This window comes from Misgurnus anguillicaudatus, chromosome 2 (assembly GCF_027580225.2).
Source record: "Misgurnus anguillicaudatus chromosome 2, ASM2758022v2, whole genome shotgun sequence".
In the NCBI taxonomy this organism is placed as follows: Eukaryota; Metazoa; Chordata; class Actinopteri; order Cypriniformes; family Cobitidae; genus Misgurnus; species Misgurnus anguillicaudatus.
Window position 1 is genome coordinate 51,033,874 of NC_073338.2, and position 23,548 is coordinate 51,057,421.

Sequence of the window (23,548 nt, forward strand, 5' to 3'; positions counted from 1 at the left end):
CCAAATAAATAAATGTAAAATTAATAAAATTCAACCATAAAAAAATGCTTTTTGTGACATCTTTATTTGCTATATTAGAAATATATATAAATGCGCTGAAGGGTTTCCCAAACTGGGGTTCAGGGATCCCTGGTGGTTCGCAGGGGAATTGCAGGGGGTTCGTGAGTTGATGAATAAAATAATAACAAATAAATTATAAAATGTAAATAAATAAATCTAACATTCTAACAACAGTCTAAATAAATGAAATATTTTAATTGTTTAATCTAAATGTCATGTGACAATTACACAACACCACCCCAGCTACTTTTTTGCTTGTTATGTAAATGATAGAGAAACATTATATTATACACATTTATTATAAAACATTATTTCTGAATGTTTGGTAGAATAAATTCACCTATTAAGTTTAGATTTTTTTCATTTAAAGTCACCATTATGGTGATCAGCGTTTGTTTTAGTTGGACTCTTGATTTTTTCTGGCTGCTAAAACTGCAAAATATGCTAAATGAACAGATATTTTTTATGTAACAATAAAATAAAATGACCATATGAAGGTCCAATAACAGGTAATAATAGCAATAATGATGTAAAATAGTACGTATAAAAACTTTAAATCAGATAAAAAATAAATGTCTTTGAAGTTACAAATGCAAATGTGCTACTCGATTATTTATGTCAGGGGGTACTTCATATAAATAATTTAGGTCAAGGGAGTTCTGCTGACAAAAAAGTTTTTTAAAAACCCTGGGTTATAGTATTTATAACTAATGTTAAATAAAAAATAAACTGAAATCTATGAAATATTCTTTTTAAAGATTTCCATTCAGCACGCTACAATTCTTTAATGTTAAAGAGCAACTTTGGGGTGTAAGTGTGTATTATTACATGTTAAGGATGTACAAAAGGTACTAGGGCTGCAGCTATCGATTCTTTTTGTAATCGATTAATCTAGCACTGAATCGATCGATTAATCGAGTAATCGGATAAAAAATTGATGTGTGTTTTTAAACAACCAAAACAAATAATGCATAACGAAAATGACGTGGCTGTAAAATGTTCAAGCATTTGGCTTTTATTTCTAAAAAAAACAGAGGTATTTGGCTCCAAAAAAGCCTATTTATTACCCATTTAGTGTTTATAAGTGCCAGTGCCAACAATTAAACACTTTAATTTATTAATATGCACAACAGGTTTTATGCTGTAATCTAGCCCTGACATCAAAGTAAATATCTGGTTTATGTACATTTCTACACCTGCAGCATTTACCATTAGGCTACTAACATATAATATATAATTTCTGGGGCGAGCCTATTTGCTATGGTAACAACCTGTGTGTGTGCGCGCGCACGTGCACCTGTGTTTATGTCAGGCATGCTGTGCGTGAGGAAGAGTTACACCCCAGTCAGACGTTCAGTTGCTTCATTGCATTTTGGTACGGCAGAAATACATACGTTAATTTTCAATAGAACGCTGCATTTGGTTTGCATCACTTGCATTGCGGTGCATTTTAGTTTAAGAATCCGTTCGAAAAATCACAACATCACCTCCCGCTGTATACAGTGAATGCATGCTGAAATTATTGTTGCGTGGCTACATAAAAGTTTAAGCATATTTGATGCATCGCGCGATCGGTCTCTCGCGTGAGAGATAATATCTTCCTTATGCTAAACTCCAATAAGACAAAGATTATTATTATTGAACAAAATATGTCAGATTACAAGTTGCCCATATATGATTGCACTGGTGCCGTTTTTTGGTACACACACCTGTAAGTGCATGGGTGTGTGTGAAGGGGTTATACTCTCCTGCAATTAAACGTGAATACGTTTACTACTTAAAAACATCAAAGCTAAACATCATATCTAGTCAAACCGCATAACGACATCGCTACAAATACAGTATGGGATTAAAATCAGCGGAAGCTACGTTACCTTGTTTCATCGACGCTTGGTGAAACAGCAGTGGATATTTTCGGTTCAGATGCTGAATGTAATGATAGTGTAATGATCCCAAACTTTAGACATTCTCTCTCTGCCGTTTATGGACATATTCGCTCCGCCATCGCGCCAACTATATTCAAAATGTACCACGCGCTATGATGTGCTTCCTGAACATTGAACAACGGTCCGTGTGAATCAGATCTCGCCGCGTGTAGTGCGCGTCATAGGAATTTAGCGAGGCATCGAGGCAGAATTTTTGCCTCGAGGAATTTTTTGAATCGAGTAAATCGAGTAACTCGATGAATCGTTTCAGCCCTAAAAGGTACAAACCCCATAGTAAACGTTGACGCGAGTTATCATCTCCAATGTAAATCTTTTCTCGGACTACAACAAACATACAGATCGTAGGCAAAGGTTTACTTCCTGGTATTGGTGAGGTACACAAGACCGACATTATCATAATTCCTCCCGACTCACAGCCTGTAAGTAAACTCCTGTTAGCAACCGAATCTTTCAAACATGGTAAGGAGCATCACATTTCCGGCTGACGTCAGAGGTGTTCAGGCCAGTCACAACGTACAGATTAGCTGACCAATCAGGGACACAGCGCTTTTCAAATTCATGACTTTTGTAAAAAATCAATGTGTTTGAGGAAGGCAGGGATACCTGTCGCTAAAGAAATGTACGGTATGTGGAAAATAATTTGCGAACACATTGTATTATACCAAATACACAAAATAACATTGCTTTTAGCAATGAAATAGGTGCACTTTCAATAAACCACACATCATGAAAAATGACCAGATTTACTTAAGTAAGCATTTTTAAAATAGTGCCGTTTTAATTTTCAATTATACTTTATTACTGTAAATAAATACTTAAAGGACAAGTTCGGTATTTTACACTTAAAGCCCTGTTTTCGGATTGTTTATGATGAGGTAGAGCGGTTTTGGCTGAGGTTTCGGCGTATGCGGCTGCCCCGGGAATTTTTGGGTGTTTGTGTTTCAGCTCCTATACCTTTGCGGTGGGTTTGATGGTGCACTGGAGCAATCCTTCCTGGAATGCATTGGACTTTCGTTTGCAGGGACGTGGGGCTCGCCGGGTGGTCGGGGGTGTTCACTGGTGTGCTCACACGGAAATCGCTGCAAAATACGCATTCCAACAGGTTTTATCGTAGTTTTTGTCCAACTCCATTGACTTGTATTAGATGTGCTGTGAGGTACGGTATTACTCCGCGCCGGGAACTTTTGTTTCTATTCTTGCAATTGGCAATGGCGGATTAGCGCCACCAACTGGGCTGGAGTGTCTATTATTCAAGCTCTAAGCGGAAGAATGTTCGGGTGTGAGGTGTTTGGAAAAATAGGTCCACAAGTTAACAACGAATGCTAAAACAGCTGTTGGAAAGCATCTTTTAACGCGATTTTTGTGTGAGCATATCATTGAACACCCCTGAACACTCGATAAGTTCCACGTCTTTGTAAACGAAAGATTAATGCATTTTAGAAAGGATTGTTCCAGTGCACCATTAAACCCATTGTAAAGGTAGGAGCTGAAACACAAACACCCAAAAATTCTCGGGGCAGCCGCAAATGTCGAAATTTCAGTCAAAATCGTTCTATTTCATCATAAACAATCTGAAAACAGGGCTTTAAGTGTAAAATACCGAACTTGTCATTTAAAGAAGTTATTAAGGTAAAATTGGGTTAATTAAGTAGCTAAATCTGGAATAAGATTACATTCAGGTGTCAGATTGTAGTCAAATTATAACAAACTTCAGTAACAGGTAACAGAATAAAATATCAACACAGATTCATTTCTCTTTTTCAGAACCTGAATCAGAATCCTCGCACCCTGCTGCCTAAATTCTTCGGTTTGTACTGCGTACAGTCGGGTGGGAAGAACATTCGTATCGTTGTGATGAACAACGTTCTGCCGCGTGTCTTCCGCATGCATTATAAGTTTGACCTGAAGGGCTCTACGTACAAGCGCCGAGCTTCAAAGAAGGAACGTGAGAAATCTAGGCCCACTTTCAAAGATTTGGACTTCATGCAGGAGGTTCAAGATGGTCTTCTGCTGGATGTGGACACGTATAACGCTCTGGTGAAAACACTGCAGAGAGACTGTCTGGTATCTATAGCGTTTGATGGTCTAGTACTATATGTGCGTGTTATATTCACCATAATGAAGTTCTTCTGTGATTGTTCAGGTGTTGGAGAGTTTTAAGATCATGGACTACAGTTTGCTGTTGGGGGTTCATAATGTTGATCAGGCGGAGCGAGAGCGACAGGTGGAGGGCTCACAGAGCAGCGATGAGAAACGGCCGACGGCTCAGCGAGCGCTTTACTCCACCGCCATGGAGTCCATACAGGGCGGAGCTTCATGTGGAGACTCTATAGACACTGATGACACGTATGTGTGACCTTCTGCTGATTGGATGATGAATAATGATGATGTAAACAGAGATAAGAACAGTTGGTCTGAATATACACTGCATACTGATTCTCTCTCTCTCTCTCTCTCTCTCTCTCTCTCTCTCTCTCTCTGTAGAATGGGTGGGATTCCAGCAGTAAGTGGTAAAGGAGAGAGACTCCTGCTGTTTATTGGTATAATAGACATCCTGCAGTCATACAGGTAAAACAAGAATGTCTATGGTAACACAAACTATGCCAAAACTGTTTAATCTTATAGATGCTTAATGTTTCTGAATCTATAATCTGAGTTTGTATATTTTGTCTTCTTCAGACTCATTAAGAAGTTTGAACACACATGGAAAGCTCTTGTTCATGATGGGGTGAGTTTAAAGAGAAACCATTCTCATAATTCAGTATTTATCTGTGAGAAACTACATTCACATTCTGATTCTCAGTTTTGATATTCAATATGTTATATTTTATCTTTGGATTTTTGGAGTTTGTTGAGAGTAAAATCTGGTCATCAAATCACCTTATACCTCATCAAATCTCAACAAAGAAAAAATATTAGTTTGCAAAATGCATGCACACTTTTCAAAATCATGCTGGAAGTGGTAGGTCATCCATGTACTTTTCGCCTACTGATTTTCGCCTACTATGTAGTATGAAATTAGCCGGGAATATATGTTTTATAATTGTAGAAATATTATGTTTAAATACATAAAACAATATCTGGTGTTTGGAAAGCCAATGAAAATCTGATCCATAACCTCTTTAATGAAGGTTCTTGCATACCCTTATCAAAATTATAGGAACAGTATGTAGGATTGTGGCCAAAACTGGTACTGCAATCACAAAACTTGTGGCTAAACCTCCACTTTTTAAATATCTTGCCTGGACCATTGTGGTCAGTGATATAAGTATTTGAAATGAAAATGATTTCTTAATGTCTTAATGTGGCATATCAGTGCCATTTTATGATTAATAATATAAATATAGAGATATAAATTTCTTACATACTGTTCCTTTAAGCATGGTTTACTACAGTTAAAATAAAAAAACATGGTTACTACACTTTTACCACAAATAACATGGTTAATTTTTTTTAATGGTATTACAGTAATACCTGCAGACATTTGACCTTTCTTGACCTTCTTCTCATAATCATCAATAGCTATGTTTACATGCAAATAAATAACCCTTTTGTAATCATATTGATGGCTTAATTGTATTGATAAGCCTTCATGTTAACACGTTAATCAAGATGATTGAGAACGATCAGATGCAAATTTCAGTTGTATTGAAATGGGTGGTGTAGTCCGAACTAGAGGTCTTCACGGATCCACTTAGATCCGAAAACCCGAGGTCCGACCCGATCGGGTTCGGGTCTAAAAGTTTCACATGTGCCTCCGACACGGGTCGGGTAGAATAATAGCGGCATCGGGTCTCGGGTAATTTAAAAATGAATGTGTTTTTTCTGAACGGACCCGAGAAGACCCGAACTCTCTCGCCTGTGTGCGTCAATGTCCTTTTCAAACCTCTCATCTGTTTGCCAAGAGCGCTTGCGACATTGTGTGGTTGTCGGAAGGTTCATTTTCATGGAGACAAACATGTCAGTCAATTATAAATGTACATTTTAGCGGTTACGTTGGTGTCGTCGTCAGATAACAAAGTAATACGAATGGAGCAGCTCGCCAAATTGGTTGCAAGCCCACCGGAGTTTCTTTCTGTCTGACTGCTGCGCGTGGGTCTGCAGAATGCACACACGTCAGTGCCGTTTACATCCGGTTCCAGTCGGGTTAAAAAAAGTTTTCACTAGTTCGGGTCGGACTCGGGTCTAATTTTCTCGGGTTTGTCTCGGGTCGGGTCTTTCTTTAAAAAATGTTTATTTATGCACGTCGGGTTCGGGTATGTAGTGATTCGGGTCATTTCGGGTCGGGTACATTTCTTTGGACCCGAGAAGACCTCTAGTCCGAACTGTGATCCGATCATCAGGAGAAAAGTATGCATATAAACATGAATCATTGTATTTCCTCAATTGGATGCAAAAATACCTTGTGCACATACCTTGTGTTTTTTATGTTAACTTGTTTGCTTGTTATGTAAATGATAGAGAAACATAGCTTTTTATTATTTTAAAACTGTTATAAAACATTATTTCTGAATATTCCTGTAAAAAACACAATTCACTTATTAGGTTTATATGTTGATTTTTTGTTTCAATTTAAGTCACCATTATGGTGATCAGTGTTTGTTTTAGTGGACTCACCCTAGACTTTTTGCTTGCTAGCTTTCCCTGTGTTCATAAAACACATTTGTTATGGTAATGTGAAGTTAATTCTCTTGTGGTTGTTACATAATGGTAAAGATCCTCATATAATTAATTGACTTACTCATCAAAAGTTTTTTGCAAAAGCAGTTAGTCAATGAGGAGTTTTAGAAACATTGGACAAAAATTATCCACTGCTTATTTGGGACACACAAACATCAAGAATCAGAGTGTGAGTCTCAACCATGGTGGCAAAGAAAATTGTAAAAAGTTCATTATTTATCCATGCTGCAGTGCATGCTGGGAATCCTGGATGAGATGCATGCATTGCAGTATAACTTTTTTCATTTATTTGTCACCATTGTTCAGATTCGTACTCTGATTCTTGATGTTTGTACGTGCCAAATATAAAGTGGTTAATTTTTGTCCAAAGTCTCTAGGAATCTTTAATGACAACCTGTTGTGAGAGTGCTGCATCTCATATACATTATTTTACAGAAATGAAACTTGATGAGTAAGTTAATTATTTAGATAATGGTCTTTACTATTGTGTACCAACCGCTATAGAATTGCACTAACTTTACATTACTATAACAAAATGTGCTTGATACACACAAAGTAATGCAACCGACGGAAAAATTAGCAAGCAAAACGTCAAGGGTCAAGAGTCCAAACTAAAACAAACACGGATCACCATAATGGTAATACAAATCATCAAAATCTAAACTTAATAAGAATTTGTCTTTTATACAGCAATATTTTTTGAGAATATTCAGAAATAATGTTTTTAATCTAATAATAATTTTTTAAAATAATAAAATGCAATGTTTCTCTATTATTAAAAAGTAAATCTAGAAAACAGTTGTTTTAAACATTGTGTGAACATTAAAACATGACATTGTCATAACTTTTGAAAATGGTAGAATGTAACATTCCTCTCATGTTCAGACAACCCAGAAATATTCTTAGAACGTCAAGAAACACTTTTTATGTTGGCAGAACGTTTTTGGGAACGTTGGGAACTTTCAAGGAACGTTCTTAGAACTTTTTTTCTGTTAGCTGGGTATGTCTTGCAAAGTAATCAATTGTACTTGGAAAATTTAAGACACCTGAACTCATTTTATGAGTCACATAATGCATTTGTATGATCTCTTCTTTCTTGTGTTTCAGGACACCGTGTCTGTTCACAGACCGAACTTCTACGCTGATCGTTTCTTTCGATTTATGAGCAGCACTGTGTTTAAGAAGAGTACATGTGAGTACTGATAAAAGTCACTGTTAAGCTAAATAAACAAATCCTAAATAAATCTGATTATAAACTTCTGTTTTCTTCAGCACTGAAAGCATCACCAGCTAAGAAAGGCCGTGCGGCACTGACGGTGCCCAAGTTCGGCGGCCCCGGGTCGGCCTGGTCTGCCAGTCAGCTTCCTTCAGAGAGATACGAGAACACGTATGATCTGAGAGGAGCTCACAGTTACCCTGTACTGGAAAATGATGGTAAAATATGACTTTTCACAATTTCTAGCTGTGACTAAAATGTAATCTAAAAAAGAAATCAACCATATTTACTTGCCTAACCTAATTAATCTCATAACATTTGTAGTTTTACTCTTTTTGTAGTTTAACAGCTTTACTGTTTTTTCTAATGTTCTCTATCAGGTCTGCCGTCTTGCACCCCTCCATCATTTGAAGAAGCGACTACAGTGTCTGTAGCCACCACGCTGTCCTCAAACAACTCCATATCCATACCTGAACGTTCACCATCAGACACTACAGAACATCCACGATACAGGTGAACATCTCTCTTATATATCTGCTATTCAGCTGTAGAGTATAAATAAAAGATAATATCATGTATTTGATTTTCCAGAAGGCAGACGTTGTCTTTGAAGGATGCTGAGGGAAGGTGAGAGTTGTGTTTATATGATTGTGTCTTTCAGTAAATCCTAATCTGAAAAGAAAGATATTTGCATGATTTTATACAGATATGGTACCATGGGAATCTTTGCCATTTTTACATGTATGTACTATAATATTTATTGAAGTATGATGTAAACATTGCAAACATTCTTTGTGTTTATTGTAAATGTAATGTTTATTTATAATAACTATGAAGAATGAAGCTGATGATTTGTGGTTATTTTGATGTTCACACATGAAAGTTTTTGTGCGTTCTCCAGGACACAGGAAGTTGTTGATGTTCACGAAGAGGATCAGCAGACCATCACTGTACAGGTGGAGGTGAAGAGAAACCGAGACTTTGAGGAGCCTGATGAATCTCCAGAGATCAAGTATGGAGCTCAAATATTGTGTTAGCAATCTTAGGTCTTAAGTTCAGCTTTTAGAGACTAAATTAAAGGTCTTCACGAGTCCAGTTACATCCAAAATCAGACCCGAGACCCGAACGGGTTTAGGTTTAAAAGTTTCATGTGTGCCTCGGACACGGGTCAGGTATAATATTAGCGGCCTCTGGTGATTTAAAATTAATGTGTTTTTGCAGAACGGACCTGAGACAACCTACGGCTGGTCGTGGTTAATTTTCATTTAGCCAGACCTGTCAATGAACTTGAACATAAATGTACTTTTTGGTGGTTTTCATGGTGTCGTCGTCAGATAACAAAGGAAAATAAATGGAGCAGCGTTCCAAATCGGTTGTGAGGCCATGTCTGTGCGATTTACATTTGAGATTAAATAGGTTACAAAAAATTGCCACTGGTTTGGGTTGAAATCCGGTCTTATTTTCTCGAGTTTATCTTTGGTTGGGTCTTTCTTAAAAATATATATATTTATGCACGTTGGGTTCGTTTAAAAAGTGATTTCGTCATTTTAGGTCGGGTACATTTCTTTAGACACGAGAAGACCTCTAGGCTAAATTAAAGTTCTTGATATATATATCTCATAGATATGAGAGCATCTACTGAAGAACATTTGTGCTTTAAAGAACACAGAAACCAATTTATCTTTAATCTATCATTTATGACAACATTTTGACTTTTGTGTTTTTTATTAGTGTGGCAGAAGATGTGAACGTCCTGGACCCAACACGAGAGACAGAGATAACTGCACCATCACAAACTGATGTTTCCATGGCAACACTTCCTGAAGACACGCCCACCCGACTGAAGACGGGCACTGAACCCGAGACGTCTGAGCAGATCTGTTCCAGTGTAAGAGCGACTGTAGAGTCTCAAAGTCATGAATCACTGGAGGAGGAGCTCGCAACATCTTCTGACATCTGCTTTGTAAGTCTGAGTAAAACATTACGAGCAGTGTTGGGGAAAGTTACTTTTAAAAGTAATGCAAATATTAAGTTACTCCCAAAAAAGTAACTAATTGCGTTACTTAGTTACTTTCCATGTAAAGTAATGCTTACTTTTGCGTTACTTTTTCTTACTTGGCTGATGCTTGATCTCTTTCAGGCCTTGCAGGTGTTTTTTATCACTGAAAAGTTCTGCGTTCGGAAATTGCATATTTCATCATAAAAATTTTCCATTTTTTTTTAATTTGCAAGTCAATTTGCGTAATTTGAGGGCTAATGGAAACTCAGCTTATGATTTTTTTCTTGCTTCTGCTATATTGTAACAGGTGGTATTAGGACACACACATTCAAACATACACATAAACAAACACACACTACCTCTCTCTCTCTCTCTACTTTGATATGTATATGGGTGATTCTCACGAAACCATTGAAACACCACGGCATTAATGATTTTAGCTTTAAAATGTGTAATATAGTAACATTAAAAAGCATCAGAATTAACACAATACTGTCTTCTACCTTGCACAATGTGTGATTTCAACATAAGAATTTATAATTAGAAATTTTATCTCATTTTCTGCTGAAATTCTCATTACCGCAATGTGTCCGGCTGTGTTTGAACATGCGTTATGTTGTAATTCAATCAAATTAACACAAACATATTAAGAAAAAAAATAAATGGATGTTTTGCTAGACTACTTTAGATGACAGAAAAAATATTTACTGAATATTCATGTATAATAATAATGAAGAAAAATTAGGAAAATGATGTGTCCATGCCTGATGTTCTCATCCTCCGCAACACTTTTTGAGAACAGTTTAAGCACACATAGAGAATTTTAATAAAGTTTGATTTTGAGTGACCAAGCACATGGACCAGTTACTTCAAGATGGCTACCAGGTAAGATCATTTTTTTACAGTTAATTTGAAATATTGTCTTGTCAGAATGCTTACACGACATTTTGATTATCATTACCGCAACAGATGCTTATTAAATGTTAATTTAATTAATAAAAGCATAATACTTTGATTTTAAATGCATGTGCAGAATCTCCAAATTTGTGTTCTTTCAGGTTTGTCATGTCATTTTGAAAATATGTCAGTGTTGATGTTTTCTGACTGTTGCGGTAATGAGATTTTTTAGGACTAATTTTTTAAATTATGTTACAAAAAGTGTTAAATGATAAGTAAAAGTTTTTAAATTAATGTTCCCATTTACTCCAGACTTGGTTTTTCAATGTCTGGTGGGAAAAAAAGTAAATTTAAGCAATTTTTACATTTTCATGCTTGACATGTTTAAAACCAAGTTTTCGTGAGAATCACCCATATACGTAGAGAGAGAGAGAAAGAATGATATGTGTGTTGTTTTCATCACTTATCTTATTCGTTCATTTCATCATAGCTAACTTTTTTCTCTTTATTTCTTTCTCTCTCTTTTTTCTTCTCTGTTCTGTTATTTACAAAAGTTAATGGTCAGTGATGTGAAGTAGTTACAGATATTTATCAGTCAGTGTCGGTGTCACTACTCAAACATAAAACAAAAACAAAGCGGTTGGGTTGGACATCAGGAATGACTGAATTGTTATAATGCAAGGAGGGATTGGTGATGTCAGCCAATAAGGCAGGGCAAGTTTCAGCTGTACACTTTAATAAAAAATCACATATAAAAGAGATTTTATACACAGTAACACAAGAACAACATATACAGTATTAAGTGAGAAAAGTAATAGTTAGTTAGTTATGATGTAATTTTGACATCAGCATTATGATTTATTTGATGTTTGATTGCTCATCTTTTCCCTTTCATTTCTCAAACCTTCATAAACAACATCACATTGTTTTTCTGTTCCCTTCTGTTTGTGTGTGTGTGCATGTGTATTTGTGTGTATGTATGTGTGTGTGTTGTCAGTATGCTGAAGGCAGATATTGGCTTTATTCTCCAGTTCTTCACAGGAGAAAGTTGAGCTCATGCAGTGTTGTAAGTGAAGATTTCTCAGTGCTTCAGGTTTATTTTACAGCAGGATCTCCTAACCTAACATCAAACTTACAGGACAGCATTTACTCATTTGTCAGACTGTGTTGACATCTTAGTTTTGTCCCATATTATGCAAAATCCACTTTTACAGAGTTTTTTGATATAAATGTTTGTGAACACAAACGCCCTACAATGAAAAAAATCTCATTTTTAACCCCATTAAACCAAAGCAGTGTCATTAGACTCATTGTGTTTTGATTCTCTTGTTAATGTGATGTCACACTGACAAAGCCACAGCCACTGACTGTCTGGATAATTTTGACCAAAAGCTTTTCTGAATATATATGTTAGCCATTGTAGCAGTGATTTGGCTAAAGATACTATTGTCTCAGACTGTATTCACAGGAATCAGATCTATTAAAAGCGCTCACTGTCTGTTAGTAAAGGAGTGAGAAGCTGAAGCTCATTTGCATTTAAAGGTACAGACATCAAATAGGGGCATTTTGGACATCCTATAATAAATGATCTGTGGGGTATTTTGAGCTAAAACTTTACAGACACATTCTAGGCACACCTGAAACGTATATTACATCTTGTAAAAAATGGGCATAATATGTGTCCTTTAAACATTTGATTGCTGATATCTTTACAACACAGTCAAGATCTATTCTGGATCGGTTGGGAAATCCTGCATTAGACTTTAGTTTTCGTGTTAACTTTATTGTAGATGTTATTGATTTTCTCATTAGTGTAGATTCCTAATAAACTATCTAGTTAGATGCTCTCTACATACAGTACAGCAGTGTTAGTAGTGAGATACAGTATACTAGTGTAAATGTACTGCATTTCTCTCTCTTTTACTGTTGTTCACCGCAAAATCACAAGCAGTCATCACATTGTTGTGAAGAAACTAGCATGCATTTTGTTTGAAATTGAATATTAGCATACATACAGTATATACTGCATACTGCGTATTACTGTAAAGCAGCATGCAGTGTGCTAAATTATTATCATATGACCCCATTATAGTGCATATTTAACCCCTTAACTGGAACTGTCCTGTCAGCGGGACACCTGAGTTTACTTCAATATTTTGCATGTAAATTTTAATCTATCATGCCAAACTATATATTGTTGGAAAGGTCTAAGAATGTAGTTTTCATGTTTCAAAATCTTTTAGCAGTAATAATGATGCTGTGACAGTCATTTATTAGTTTGTGATGAGAGTATGCAGCAATCTGTTAACACCTAGTGGCCGTTGCTGGTAAAACCACTAAAATTATAACCTTTTTATGTATAAAATATATACTTTATTGCATTATTTTTATTCATTGCAATAAATTTAAACTGCTTTAACATTTTTTAATTTAATATTTTCACCTCCAGGTGAAAAACTTTAAAGTGTCTTCTTTAAAACAAGACTAAGATTAGGTTTCTAGACCAAAAAATAAATAAATGCCAAAGTTATATTAATTTGAAGGTGTATCACCTTTTCGAACCAAACCACCCCGTCAGTTTACATTCAGTGGCATTTGGTTATTAGCACAGAAACAAATCATAAAACCATTTTTTATCAGTTTTTTATTCTAAATTTTTTATAGTCAAATTAAGTACTCAATTAAAAAGGCATTGTTTAAAACAGATATCACTTCTGGTTCATTCCTCACATTGGTCGATCAGGTTGAGTGCAATGCATTGTGGGAAAGAGTATTCAGTGTTCTATATTACACATTTTGACTAAACTAATGTAATAAGTCATCTGGATATAACATACATACAATTTTTTTTTATTTTGTACACAGTATACATACTGCATGCTTGAGAATAGTTGCCTTTTAGAGTAGTATGAGAGTATGACATTATAAACACAGACACACAGGTTTGGCTCCTCATACATTTGCTCTTTCTGTCTTTGTGTGTATTTCATGGCCTCTGCATGTCTCCTGTCTGTCTGTCTGTCTGTCTCTCTGTGCTGTCTGTCTGTCTGCATGTGCTCGTGTCTCTGGCGCCCTCTGCTGTTGTGGTGTTTCAGCAGCATCAAGATGAGAGAAGTTGGGTTCATTCACCTCTTCATTATAACTCTGTATCTGATGAGGATTAACAGGCAGTAAGTTTGCTGTTATAGGAACAAAACACATTCTCACAAACCCCTGGAGAAAAACACACAGGTGACACTGTGACGTCTTTATCTCATATGAACACACTATTACACCAGAGACAGAAGTTCATTGTTATGAAAAGTGCCTTGTGCTCTGATTGCAGGCTTGTGCACAATTCAAAATTGAATTGAGAACGATTCCTAAATTCCAATTCAATTCTTGAATTTGAATTGATGTCAAAAACAGGATCTAGAATTACAAATTGAATTAAAGCAGAATTGCAATTCAATAGAAATTCAAAGAAATTCATATACATATTATACAGTAAGTGAAGTGTTAAAAATGAATCTTTCAGTATAATTATGTCAGATATGATTGCATTACATATTCTATAAATTATATTTGTTTTAACTACTTGTACAGATTACATTAACAGGAAATGTTTTCCCCCAGCAATTCATGTTAAAAAACTCTATCCACATAAATAATTAAGTTAGATTTTTTTGTAATTGTTATTTTGTGGAACACATTGGAACATTTCCCAGAACGCTTTTCTTTAATCAAGTACTACTCAAAATGGTTACCAAACAATTTTCCAAAGTAACTTTCCTAAACTGAATGTATGTGAGATTCTTTGTGTTGTGTGACTGTGGAATTTCTTTGAATTGACATGAATTTAATTCCACTTCCTGTCATTCCAATTCCAATTTAACTTCCTGTAGGGCGGAGTTAATCCAATTCATGAATTGAATGGAGGCCAATTCTGAATTGTGCTCAAGCCTGTCTGATTGGCCAGCTATCCAGTGCATTGTGATTGGCCAAATACCTCAAGCATTTGACAGAAATGTTACGCCACTTACCATGTTTAAAATATCAGCTTCCGAAACACAGCGTCTCCACGACATGGTGGTGACAGCAACAATACAACAGCAAGAATAAAAGTTACGCCTTCTTTTTTTTTAGTATACGTTTGGGCCGTTTTTTCCCATCAAATCTTCCCATTAGATTTAGCTGTTTTATGGCGTGGATATGCCTTCAATTTTAACTCTTTCCCCGCCAGCGTTTTTAAAAAAAGTTGCCAGCCAGCGCCAGCATTTTTCATGATTTTCACAAAAGTTTAATGCCTTCCAGAAAATGTTCTTTAAATAAACAAACAATACATCAGATGAAAGAACAGACCCTCTGCTTTCAAACAAAAAAAACGTTTCATCCTACCTTCATTAATTCTCTTGTAATCACCTCTCAAACATGGGTAGGTTTCTTCAAAAACACCCAATTTTGAGCAAAAAGCTGAGATAATTCCATTTTTTGCGAAGGACTTTTGATAGAGATCCCATTCAGAGCGATCTTTAAAACATACACGGAGGTCTTCTTTTTCACGTGAGGCGCTACTTCCGGGTTGTATAAGTATAATAGTGGTATTGCGGAAAGACGGAAAATCTCGTCATTGGCGGGGAAGCGTTTTCTCTTAATTGACAAGATATCTCGTCAATGGCGGCGAAAGAGTTAAAAAGAAGATCTCGAAAATTTTATTAAAACATGAAATGGCGTAATATGACCCCTTGAAAAGTAGTAAATGTAGATGTTATTGTAAATACAAATATTTCATACATGCATGATGCAAAAGTTATGGATGCATAATTTACAATATTTGATTTAAAAGAGTTTTTCATGTTTGTGTTATTATTGTGTAAAAAGAACTTTAGTGATGTGTTGTCGTGTAAATGAAGATGCAAATATGTTTTTTTATTAGCTGATATTTCATTAATCTGCTCTCGCTCTCTCTCTCTTTACAGTAAGCTGAATCTACAGTAGAAATGTGCTGTAGGATGAATGAAGACTTGTGCGGTGACTGATCTGTCGTCAGACAGATGTTGTAATGCTGACTCTGCTCTTCTCAGCGTGATGAAAAGGGACAGAAAACCCAGAAAAAATAGCCTGGGTGCCATTTCCCATCATTCCTCATCTCTGACTGTCCCGTGTGTTTGTGTCAGATCATGTAAGACAAACCTTCACGTGTGACTCTCTGATATAGTTCATGTACTGTAATGCTGTCCTGATGTGTGGACGACCCATAATGCACTCAGATCAGACTTGTGTATGTGTATCATATCATTATCGTATCATTTATGAAGTGTGTGAGCTGTATCCCGTACAGCATCTTCATTATGCAAATATTTCTCTCCATTTTCCTGCAGATCATACACGATTGCATGTACAGTAATGATATGATATGTTTTTATGTTGTGTGCCTCTGCGATGTTTAAAACAAATCTTGTGCAGTGTGATGAAAACATAAAAGATCTAAAAATGAAAGCATTACAGTAAGACGAAATGTTGAATGCTCTCTCATCTGTAAGTCACTTCGGATAACAGCGTCTGCTAAATAAATAAACAAACCTAAATCGCTTCATATGTTCGTAAAGATGCTCTATTGCCCACCTGCCGACCCTGATTTGCAGAAGAGCTTACGAGAGAAAATCAGACTATTTCATGGCTATAGAAAGAGAATAACATTCAAAGCTGAATATAAGTGTACATTTTTTTCTGTCAGTCATAAAATAATTTGACCATTTTGTAAATATTTTTAACTCTATTGTATTTATAGGTGATACTTTACTGATATTGGTTGTCATGGTTAGTGGTGATACCCAGATAGCAATAGACTCCTGAGGTAAAGCGGATCAGTCCATGAGTCTATTGCTATCTCGATCAGTGGTTTTCAATCATGTTCGTGGTGATCCACTGCTCTGCACATGATCTCTTATGTGACACACCTCACCTCAGTCCACGGAGCTCTCTCCCAAAGATTACAGTCAGATAGAAGAGACAAATCATTTTGATTTTTAAAGAGGGATTTCCTTCTGTTCTTGCCGTTATTAATAGCAGTTTGTCATCAGGTGAGGTTTTTAAACATGTAATAGTGCAACCTCTAATCAAAAAACCTGATTTGGATCCTTCAGATCTTGGAACTTTCAGGCCTATTTCCAGACTACCATTTCTCTCAAAGGTCCTTGAATAGATAGTTTACAGTCATTTAATGGCTTATCTGAAAGAACACAGTATTCTTGAAATTTACCAGTCTGGTTTTAAAACTATGCACAGCACAGAATCTGCTCTTTTAAAAGTTTTTAATGATATCTTTTAGCCACTGATTCTGGTGATTCTGTTATTCTTGATTTAACTGCTGCATTTGACACTTTAGACCATGAAATTCTGATCTCTTGTTTGGAGCAGAGGGTGGGCATCAAGGGCACAGCACTCAAATGGTTCAGGTCAGACTTTCTGTGCCAGCTGTGGTGACTTTAAGTCCTCCTCCGCTCCTTTCACCTGTGGGGTTCCGCAGGGCTCAGTTTTAGGTCCTCTTTTATTCTCTCTGTATCTGCTACCGCTAGGCTCAATCATCAGGAAGCATGGCATGTCTTTCTATTTTTACGCAGATGATAGACAGATTTATATGCCTCTTGGCAAGAATGGAACTATCAGACGGTTGCTTGAGTGTCTAAATGATATACAGGCCTAGATGTCTCTTAACTTTTTACGTTTTAATGTCAAAAAGACAGAGGTGATGGTTTTTGTTGGCACCTCCTCTGCTGATCTGGGTGCCCTGTCTCGGTACAAGAAACTGACTTTGATTCCGACCTTAAGCTTGACAGTCAGATCAGAGCAGTCGTTAAATCCAGCTTTTTTCAGTTGAGGCAGCTGGCTAAAATAAAGCCTCTTCTTTCAAGGCAGCACTTTGAGACAGTAATACACGCCTTTGTTACAACTCGGCTGAATTACTGTAACGCACTGTATGTTGGGGTTAGTGGGTCCTCTGTTGCTCGGTTGCAGTTGGTTCATAACGCTGCAGCACGTCTGTTAACTGAAACACGCAAATACAAGCATATTACCCCTATTGTAGCCTCACTTCACTGGTTACCCATACATTTCAGGATCCATTTTAAAGTTCTCTTATTTGTTTTTAAATCTTTACATGGTCTTGCTCCTAATTACATTTCTGAGAAGTTACACCCTTATACACCCGCCCGTTCTCTCAGGTCAACTGATCAACTACTCCTGGATGTGCCCAAAACAAAGCGTAAGCTTAGAGGGGACCGGGCTTTTGCTGTGGCAGCTCCTAAACTATGGAATGATCTGCCTCTGCCCGTTAGGCAGGCCTCTTCATTATCTTCTTTTAAGTCACTTCTTAAAAACCCAGCTCTTCTCTTTGGCCTTTGACACTAGACATGTGTTTTAAATTTGTTTTATTTAAATTTTAATTTGTTTTATAAATCTTGCATGAGTTGCGTTTTTATTAGGGATGCACCGAATCCAGGATTCGGTTTCGGATTCGGCCGAATACTGGGCTTTTTGGCGGGGTTCGGGTTCGGCCGAATCCTAGATTTTTTTTCCACCGAACCGAACCCTAGGCTTGCGCTACGCTGGTCGACGTCACGCAGCCGTTGATTACACACATCGGGTGCTGACGTGGAGATGAGCTTTTTCTTTCGGTCAGCTGGACACACCAAAACTTTTAAACACCGCTGAAAACGCCTTGAGGACCCCAAATGCCAGCTGTTTTTCAGCCGAGCGCTTGGTAGCTGTGATGCTTCAGCTGTGAGCCGGTTGGTTGCTGTGGTAATGTCCCGCCCCTCCTCCACTGTAATTGGACGGCCGTGTGAAGACTGACATTGACGAGCGGAGCTTCTCACTCAAAGTTAAATATAGTTTTCAGCGCGGAGCTGCTTGCTTATTGGAAAAACGAGCGTATCGCAACGCATCGCTTTCATTATGCATAGGCTTATGGTAATTGTCAAAATAGTTTTTCCAACTTGTCATCCTGGCATAATGTACAGTTAAAATTAAATAAAATGAAAAATACACTGCTGTGGACGTTTTTTACTTCATTAATGTGTTTTACTGTGTTGGAATAAGGATGCGAGTAGGATTCGGTATTCGGTTTCGCATTCGGCCGAATCTTAAACGGTGGATTCGGGATTCGGCCGAACCTAAAAAATCTGGATTCGGTGCATCCCTAGTTTTTATGTTTAGATGTTTTCTGTTCAGCACTTTGGTCAACTGTGGTTGTTTTAAAGTGCTTTATAAATAAAGATTTGAGTTGATATGAAATATGCACAGGGCCGTTTCTAGCCATTTTGACGCCCTAGGCGAAACCCTTATTGGCACCCCAGATCATACAATTATACATGCACTGTTACATACAAAAAACACAAATCATGTTGTGATCCTGTATCACTCAAATCTTTAATGCATCTCATTTCATATCCACGGTGAGCCATATTTACAGTAACTGTATCATCATGAGGAAAATTAATCATGGCTTTATTTTTGAAGTAAACACGATTTTAGCTGATTTAATACCATAGTTTTACTACAAATAAAATACTGTTGTTATTACGGTGAGAACATAGTCAATTTGTGGTTACTTACTAAAAATAAAACTATGTTTATTATAGTTTATAGCTTCCTTTTCTTAATTATTTATGTGTAAAAAACAAAGGTTGTGGTCTTGAAAAGCTACAATAATTTTGGGCAAACCACAAATACCACCTTCTGTCTGATGCTGGTGAAATATTGTGCTGTACATGCAACATTCAGAGTTTCTCTTTTATTTTGTTTCAGTGCTCAGTTTTTACTTATTTTTAGTCAGTGAAGCAGCTGTCAAAATGTATATACGCTCTTTGGCGCCCCTGCAGCTGGTGGCGCTCTAGGCGACTGCCTACTTTGCCTATGCCCAGAAACGGCCCTAAATGTGCAGTGCAGTGGATCACCGGGAACACGACTGAAAAACACAGTTTGGCTTATATGATCTGGTTATAATGCTGGTGTGTATATACTGTAAATACTGTAAGAGGAATATGATCAGGGTCCTGTGATGACAGGGAAATTAATTCAGCTTGGAAACAAAATTATGAAAATTTCTACCCATGATCGTAAAATATAATATCATTTATGAATTTAAATTGAACCCAGTATTAGTTAGTATCTGTGCATCTGACAATTTCTGTTTATCATTAAGTGAACCGGCCTGGATGATATTTCAGTCTGTTAATACGAAATATTAAATTTTGCGTTGTGTGTGTGGGTTTATTTGTTTTAAAACATGCTGCTGGTCTTATTGTGTATGATTAAACATTACACATATAACTGTTGCTCTTTGTTATCTCTCATCAAAACATAATAACTTGGGATGCTTATAAAATAACATTGGTTACACTTTATTTCATGGTGTTCTTCCTACAGTGTAATAATATTTTTAAGTAGTGCAGTGGTTCTTTAACTGGGAGGCGTGAGATAGTGCCCAGCCCCAGTTTTATGACATTTTATAAAATACATATTTGTATGTACATAAACTAACCAACAGCACTACATTGAATTAAACAAAACATATACAAATTAGGTTAGAGATTTTTTTATGTCATGAATTTTCTTTGCACCCTACACGTTGGCACACCCAAAAGTTTGAGAACCACTCACTTAGTGAGTATTATTGCTGAACAACATGTATTTACTATAGGGGTTTGGTTTAGGATTAGTTATTCATACTTTACTGTTTGTTACTATAGTAAGTACACGTGTAACAATGGCTCTGTGTAAACAAAGTGTTATCGTAACTTTCTCAGCTGATGTCATGTGACCTGTAATGTTAATCTGTAGCCAATAGCCAGATATAAGACATTTTTGGGCTACAGTTGTAGGTATTGCAATGGTTTGAAACCATTTTAATGCCAAAATGCAAAGTTAACAATGCAATAAAAAAACACAATGCAATAATAGCAAATAATAATACATTTAAAAATGTGTAGATGAGATCAATTTGACTATCAGCCTGAACTCCTCTATAATCCAAAGATTTTTTACAGTTATCTTCATCATCCAGTTACACTGTAAAAAATGTCTGTAGAAATTACAGTATTACTGGGTATTAATGGCAACTAGCTGCCAGTAACTTACTGTAGATTTTACATTTATGTTATTTACTGGCAACAGTTTGTTCAAAGTTAAATGAACATGAAACATTTTCAGTCTTTGTCTTCTACAGTAAGTTACTGGCAACCAGCTGCATAATTACAGCTTTCGTTTGACTATTCAGCCTCATCCTGCATTTCTTTTTGTAATTTTTTTAATTACATACTAATCACATTATAGACGTAAATTGGATTATGAATGTTATTTCATGATAATGGTAAATTATATTTAACAGTAATATACTGTAGACGTTTACACTGGTTTACTGTAATATACTCTAAACATTCCCCTTCTCATTTAAACAGAAAGCGGCACCATAAAACCTTTTTATTTGTTTTATTTCATTCAATTGATAGTTGCTGATATACTTCATCTTCAATAACTTCATGAACTTCAAGAACTGAGATCTGGCCTTACAGTGACATAGATATCATTATAAGGACATTGTTAATAATATCAACATCTATCAGTCTGTGTGTCTCTGTAGTATAATGTACATGATGTTTTACAGTTATAATGTATTATATGTTTGAAATAAAAAGAGTTTTATTTTTGGGCTGCATGTCATACATGATAAATAAACAGTGTCCGGTCCTTTAGCTCATTAAATGTCTAGTTTAAAGCTCTAGGGGTGGTTTCCAGGACAGGGTTTAGATTAAACCAAGACTAGGCCTTAGTTAAACAATATTTAGTAGTTTTTACATCTTGAGACAAAACAATGATACTGATATATTTTAAGATATGTCAGGACAAGCTGTTTTTAGTTTAGACATCTCAGACATGTGTTTTAAACTGGTACTGGACTTGAGACTTGTCTGTGAAACCGCTCCTTGGTGTTAATGGGTATGTAATACACACATGTGTGTTTGTGTGAGAGATTTTGTATGAATGTGTTTGGTTATTTGTCTCTACTGTACTGCTAGCTGTCATTTCATGAAAATCATTGCATGTGTCGGACAGCAGGATCCAGTACTGAAGAATCTGTATATGTTCATTTGTAATCAAGAACATCAATGGCCTGTGTGTTTATCAGCTGATAATAAAAGTGTATATGACAAATGACATGAATCTCTTTGTGATGTTTTATATTGGGCAGTGAATTTGTTGTATTTTGTCATGTGCTTGTGTTTGAAACAAGCAGATCGCACATCAGATTTAGTTTTCTGTCTGCTGGACAAAACAAATCGCATGTAATCTCTCTCATCTAAAATGTATGGTTAAATCATTTACATTCACTTACAAATCAATGTCACAGCTTCACGACTGACAGAAAGTACACACACAAATTCTTAATATACCTGTATGAAAATTATTTGTTTACTTATACAGTACAATGCAAACACTACTTTACTCTGGTTGTTTTATTTTATCTTTTTTATATTTTGCTAGACTTTCGTTTAAAGGATGCTTGTCTCTTCGGGGCACTTGTCTCTTCAGGATGCTTGTCTCTTCAGGATGCTTGTCTCTTCAGGATGCTTGTCTCTTCAGGATGCTTGTCTCTTCAGGACACTCGTCTTTTCAAGACTCTTATCTCTTCAGGATGCTTGTCTCTTCAGGACGCTTGTCTCTTCAGGACGCTTGTCTCTTCGGGACACTTGTCTCTTCAGGATGCTTGTCTCTTCAGGACACTCGTCTTTTCAAGACTCTTATCTCTTCAGGATGCTTGTCTCTTCAGGACGCTTGTCTCTTCAGGACGCTTGTCTCTTCGGGACACTTGTCTCTTCAGGACGCTTGTCTCTACAGGACGCTTGTCTCTACAGGACGCTTGTCTCTTCTGGATGCTTGTCTCTTCGGGGCACTTGTCTCTTCGGGACACTTGTCGCTTTAAGAGTCTTGTCTCTTCAGGATGCTTGTCTGTTGGGGAAACTTGTCTCTTCATGACTTGTTTCTCTGGGACGCTTGTCTTTTCAGGATTCTTGTCTCTTTGGGAAGCTTGTCTCTTTCGGGACGCTTGTCTCTTTAAGACTCTTGCACTTCAGGATGCTTGTCTCTTCGGGACACTTGTCTCTTCAAGACTCTTTTCTCTTCAAGACTCTTTTCTCTTCAAGACTCTTGTCTCTTCAAGACTCTTGTCTCTTTGGCACACTTGTTTCTTTGGGACGCTTGTCTCTTCGGGATGCTTGTCTCTTCAAGATTCTTGTCTCTTCAGGACACTTGTCTTTTCGGGACATTTGTCTCTTCAAGACTCTTGTCTCTTTGGCACGCTTGTTTCTTTGGGACGCTTGTCTTTTCGGGACACTTGTCTCTTCAAGACTCTTGTCTCTTCAGGACGCTTGTTTCTTCAGGATGCTTGTCTCTTCGGGGCACTTGTCTCTTCAGGGCACTTGTTTCTTTAGGATGCTTGTCTCTTCGGGGCACTTGTCTCTTCAGGGCACTTGTCTCTTCGGGACACTTGTCGCTTTAAGACTCTTGTCTCTTCAGGATGCTTGTCTGTTTGGGAAACTTGTCTCTTCATGACTTGTTTCTCTGGGATGCTTGTCTTTTCAGGATTCTTGTCTCTTCGGGAAGCTTGTCTCTTTCGGGACGCTTGTATCTTTAAGACTCTTGTCACTTCAGGATGCTTGTCTCTTCGGGACACTTGTCTCTTCAAGACTCTTTTCTCTTCAAGACTCTTTT

General features: G+C 36.8%; 1 protein-coding gene across 8 annotated transcripts in view; it reads left to right on the top strand.

Annotated features, from left to right (window-relative positions):
• The window catches only part of LOC129443214 (phosphatidylinositol 4-phosphate 5-kinase type-1 gamma), a 60,703-nt gene extending 38,709 nt beyond the window's left edge, over positions 1-21,994 (top strand). For 2 of the 8 annotated variants that reach the window (XM_073857454.1, XM_073857478.1), the window contains exons 7-19: positions 3,771-4,070; positions 4,150-4,352; positions 4,491-4,574; positions 4,686-4,734; positions 7,794-7,878; positions 7,959-8,120; positions 8,283-8,415; positions 8,494-8,529; positions 8,804-8,914; positions 9,634-9,865; positions 11,796-11,864; positions 13,894-13,968; positions 15,757-21,994. In XM_073857454.1, the coding sequence (XP_073713555.1) occupies positions 3,771-4,070; positions 4,150-4,352; positions 4,491-4,574; positions 4,686-4,734; positions 7,794-7,878; positions 7,959-8,120; positions 8,283-8,415; positions 8,494-8,529; positions 8,804-8,914; positions 9,634-9,865; positions 11,796-11,864; positions 13,894-13,962 (1,533 nt within the window). In that variant the 3' untranslated portion in view covers positions 13,963-13,968; positions 15,757-21,994. The remainder of the gene's footprint in view (positions 1-3,770; positions 4,071-4,149; positions 4,353-4,490; positions 4,575-4,685; positions 4,735-7,793; positions 7,879-7,958; positions 8,121-8,282; positions 8,416-8,493; positions 8,530-8,803; positions 8,915-9,633; positions 9,866-11,795; positions 11,865-13,893; positions 13,969-15,756) is intronic. The other 6 variants (XM_073857460.1, XM_073857463.1, XM_073857472.1 and 3 more) reach the window with 6 other exon arrangements.
• Positions 21,995-23,548: the final 1,554 nt, after the last annotated feature.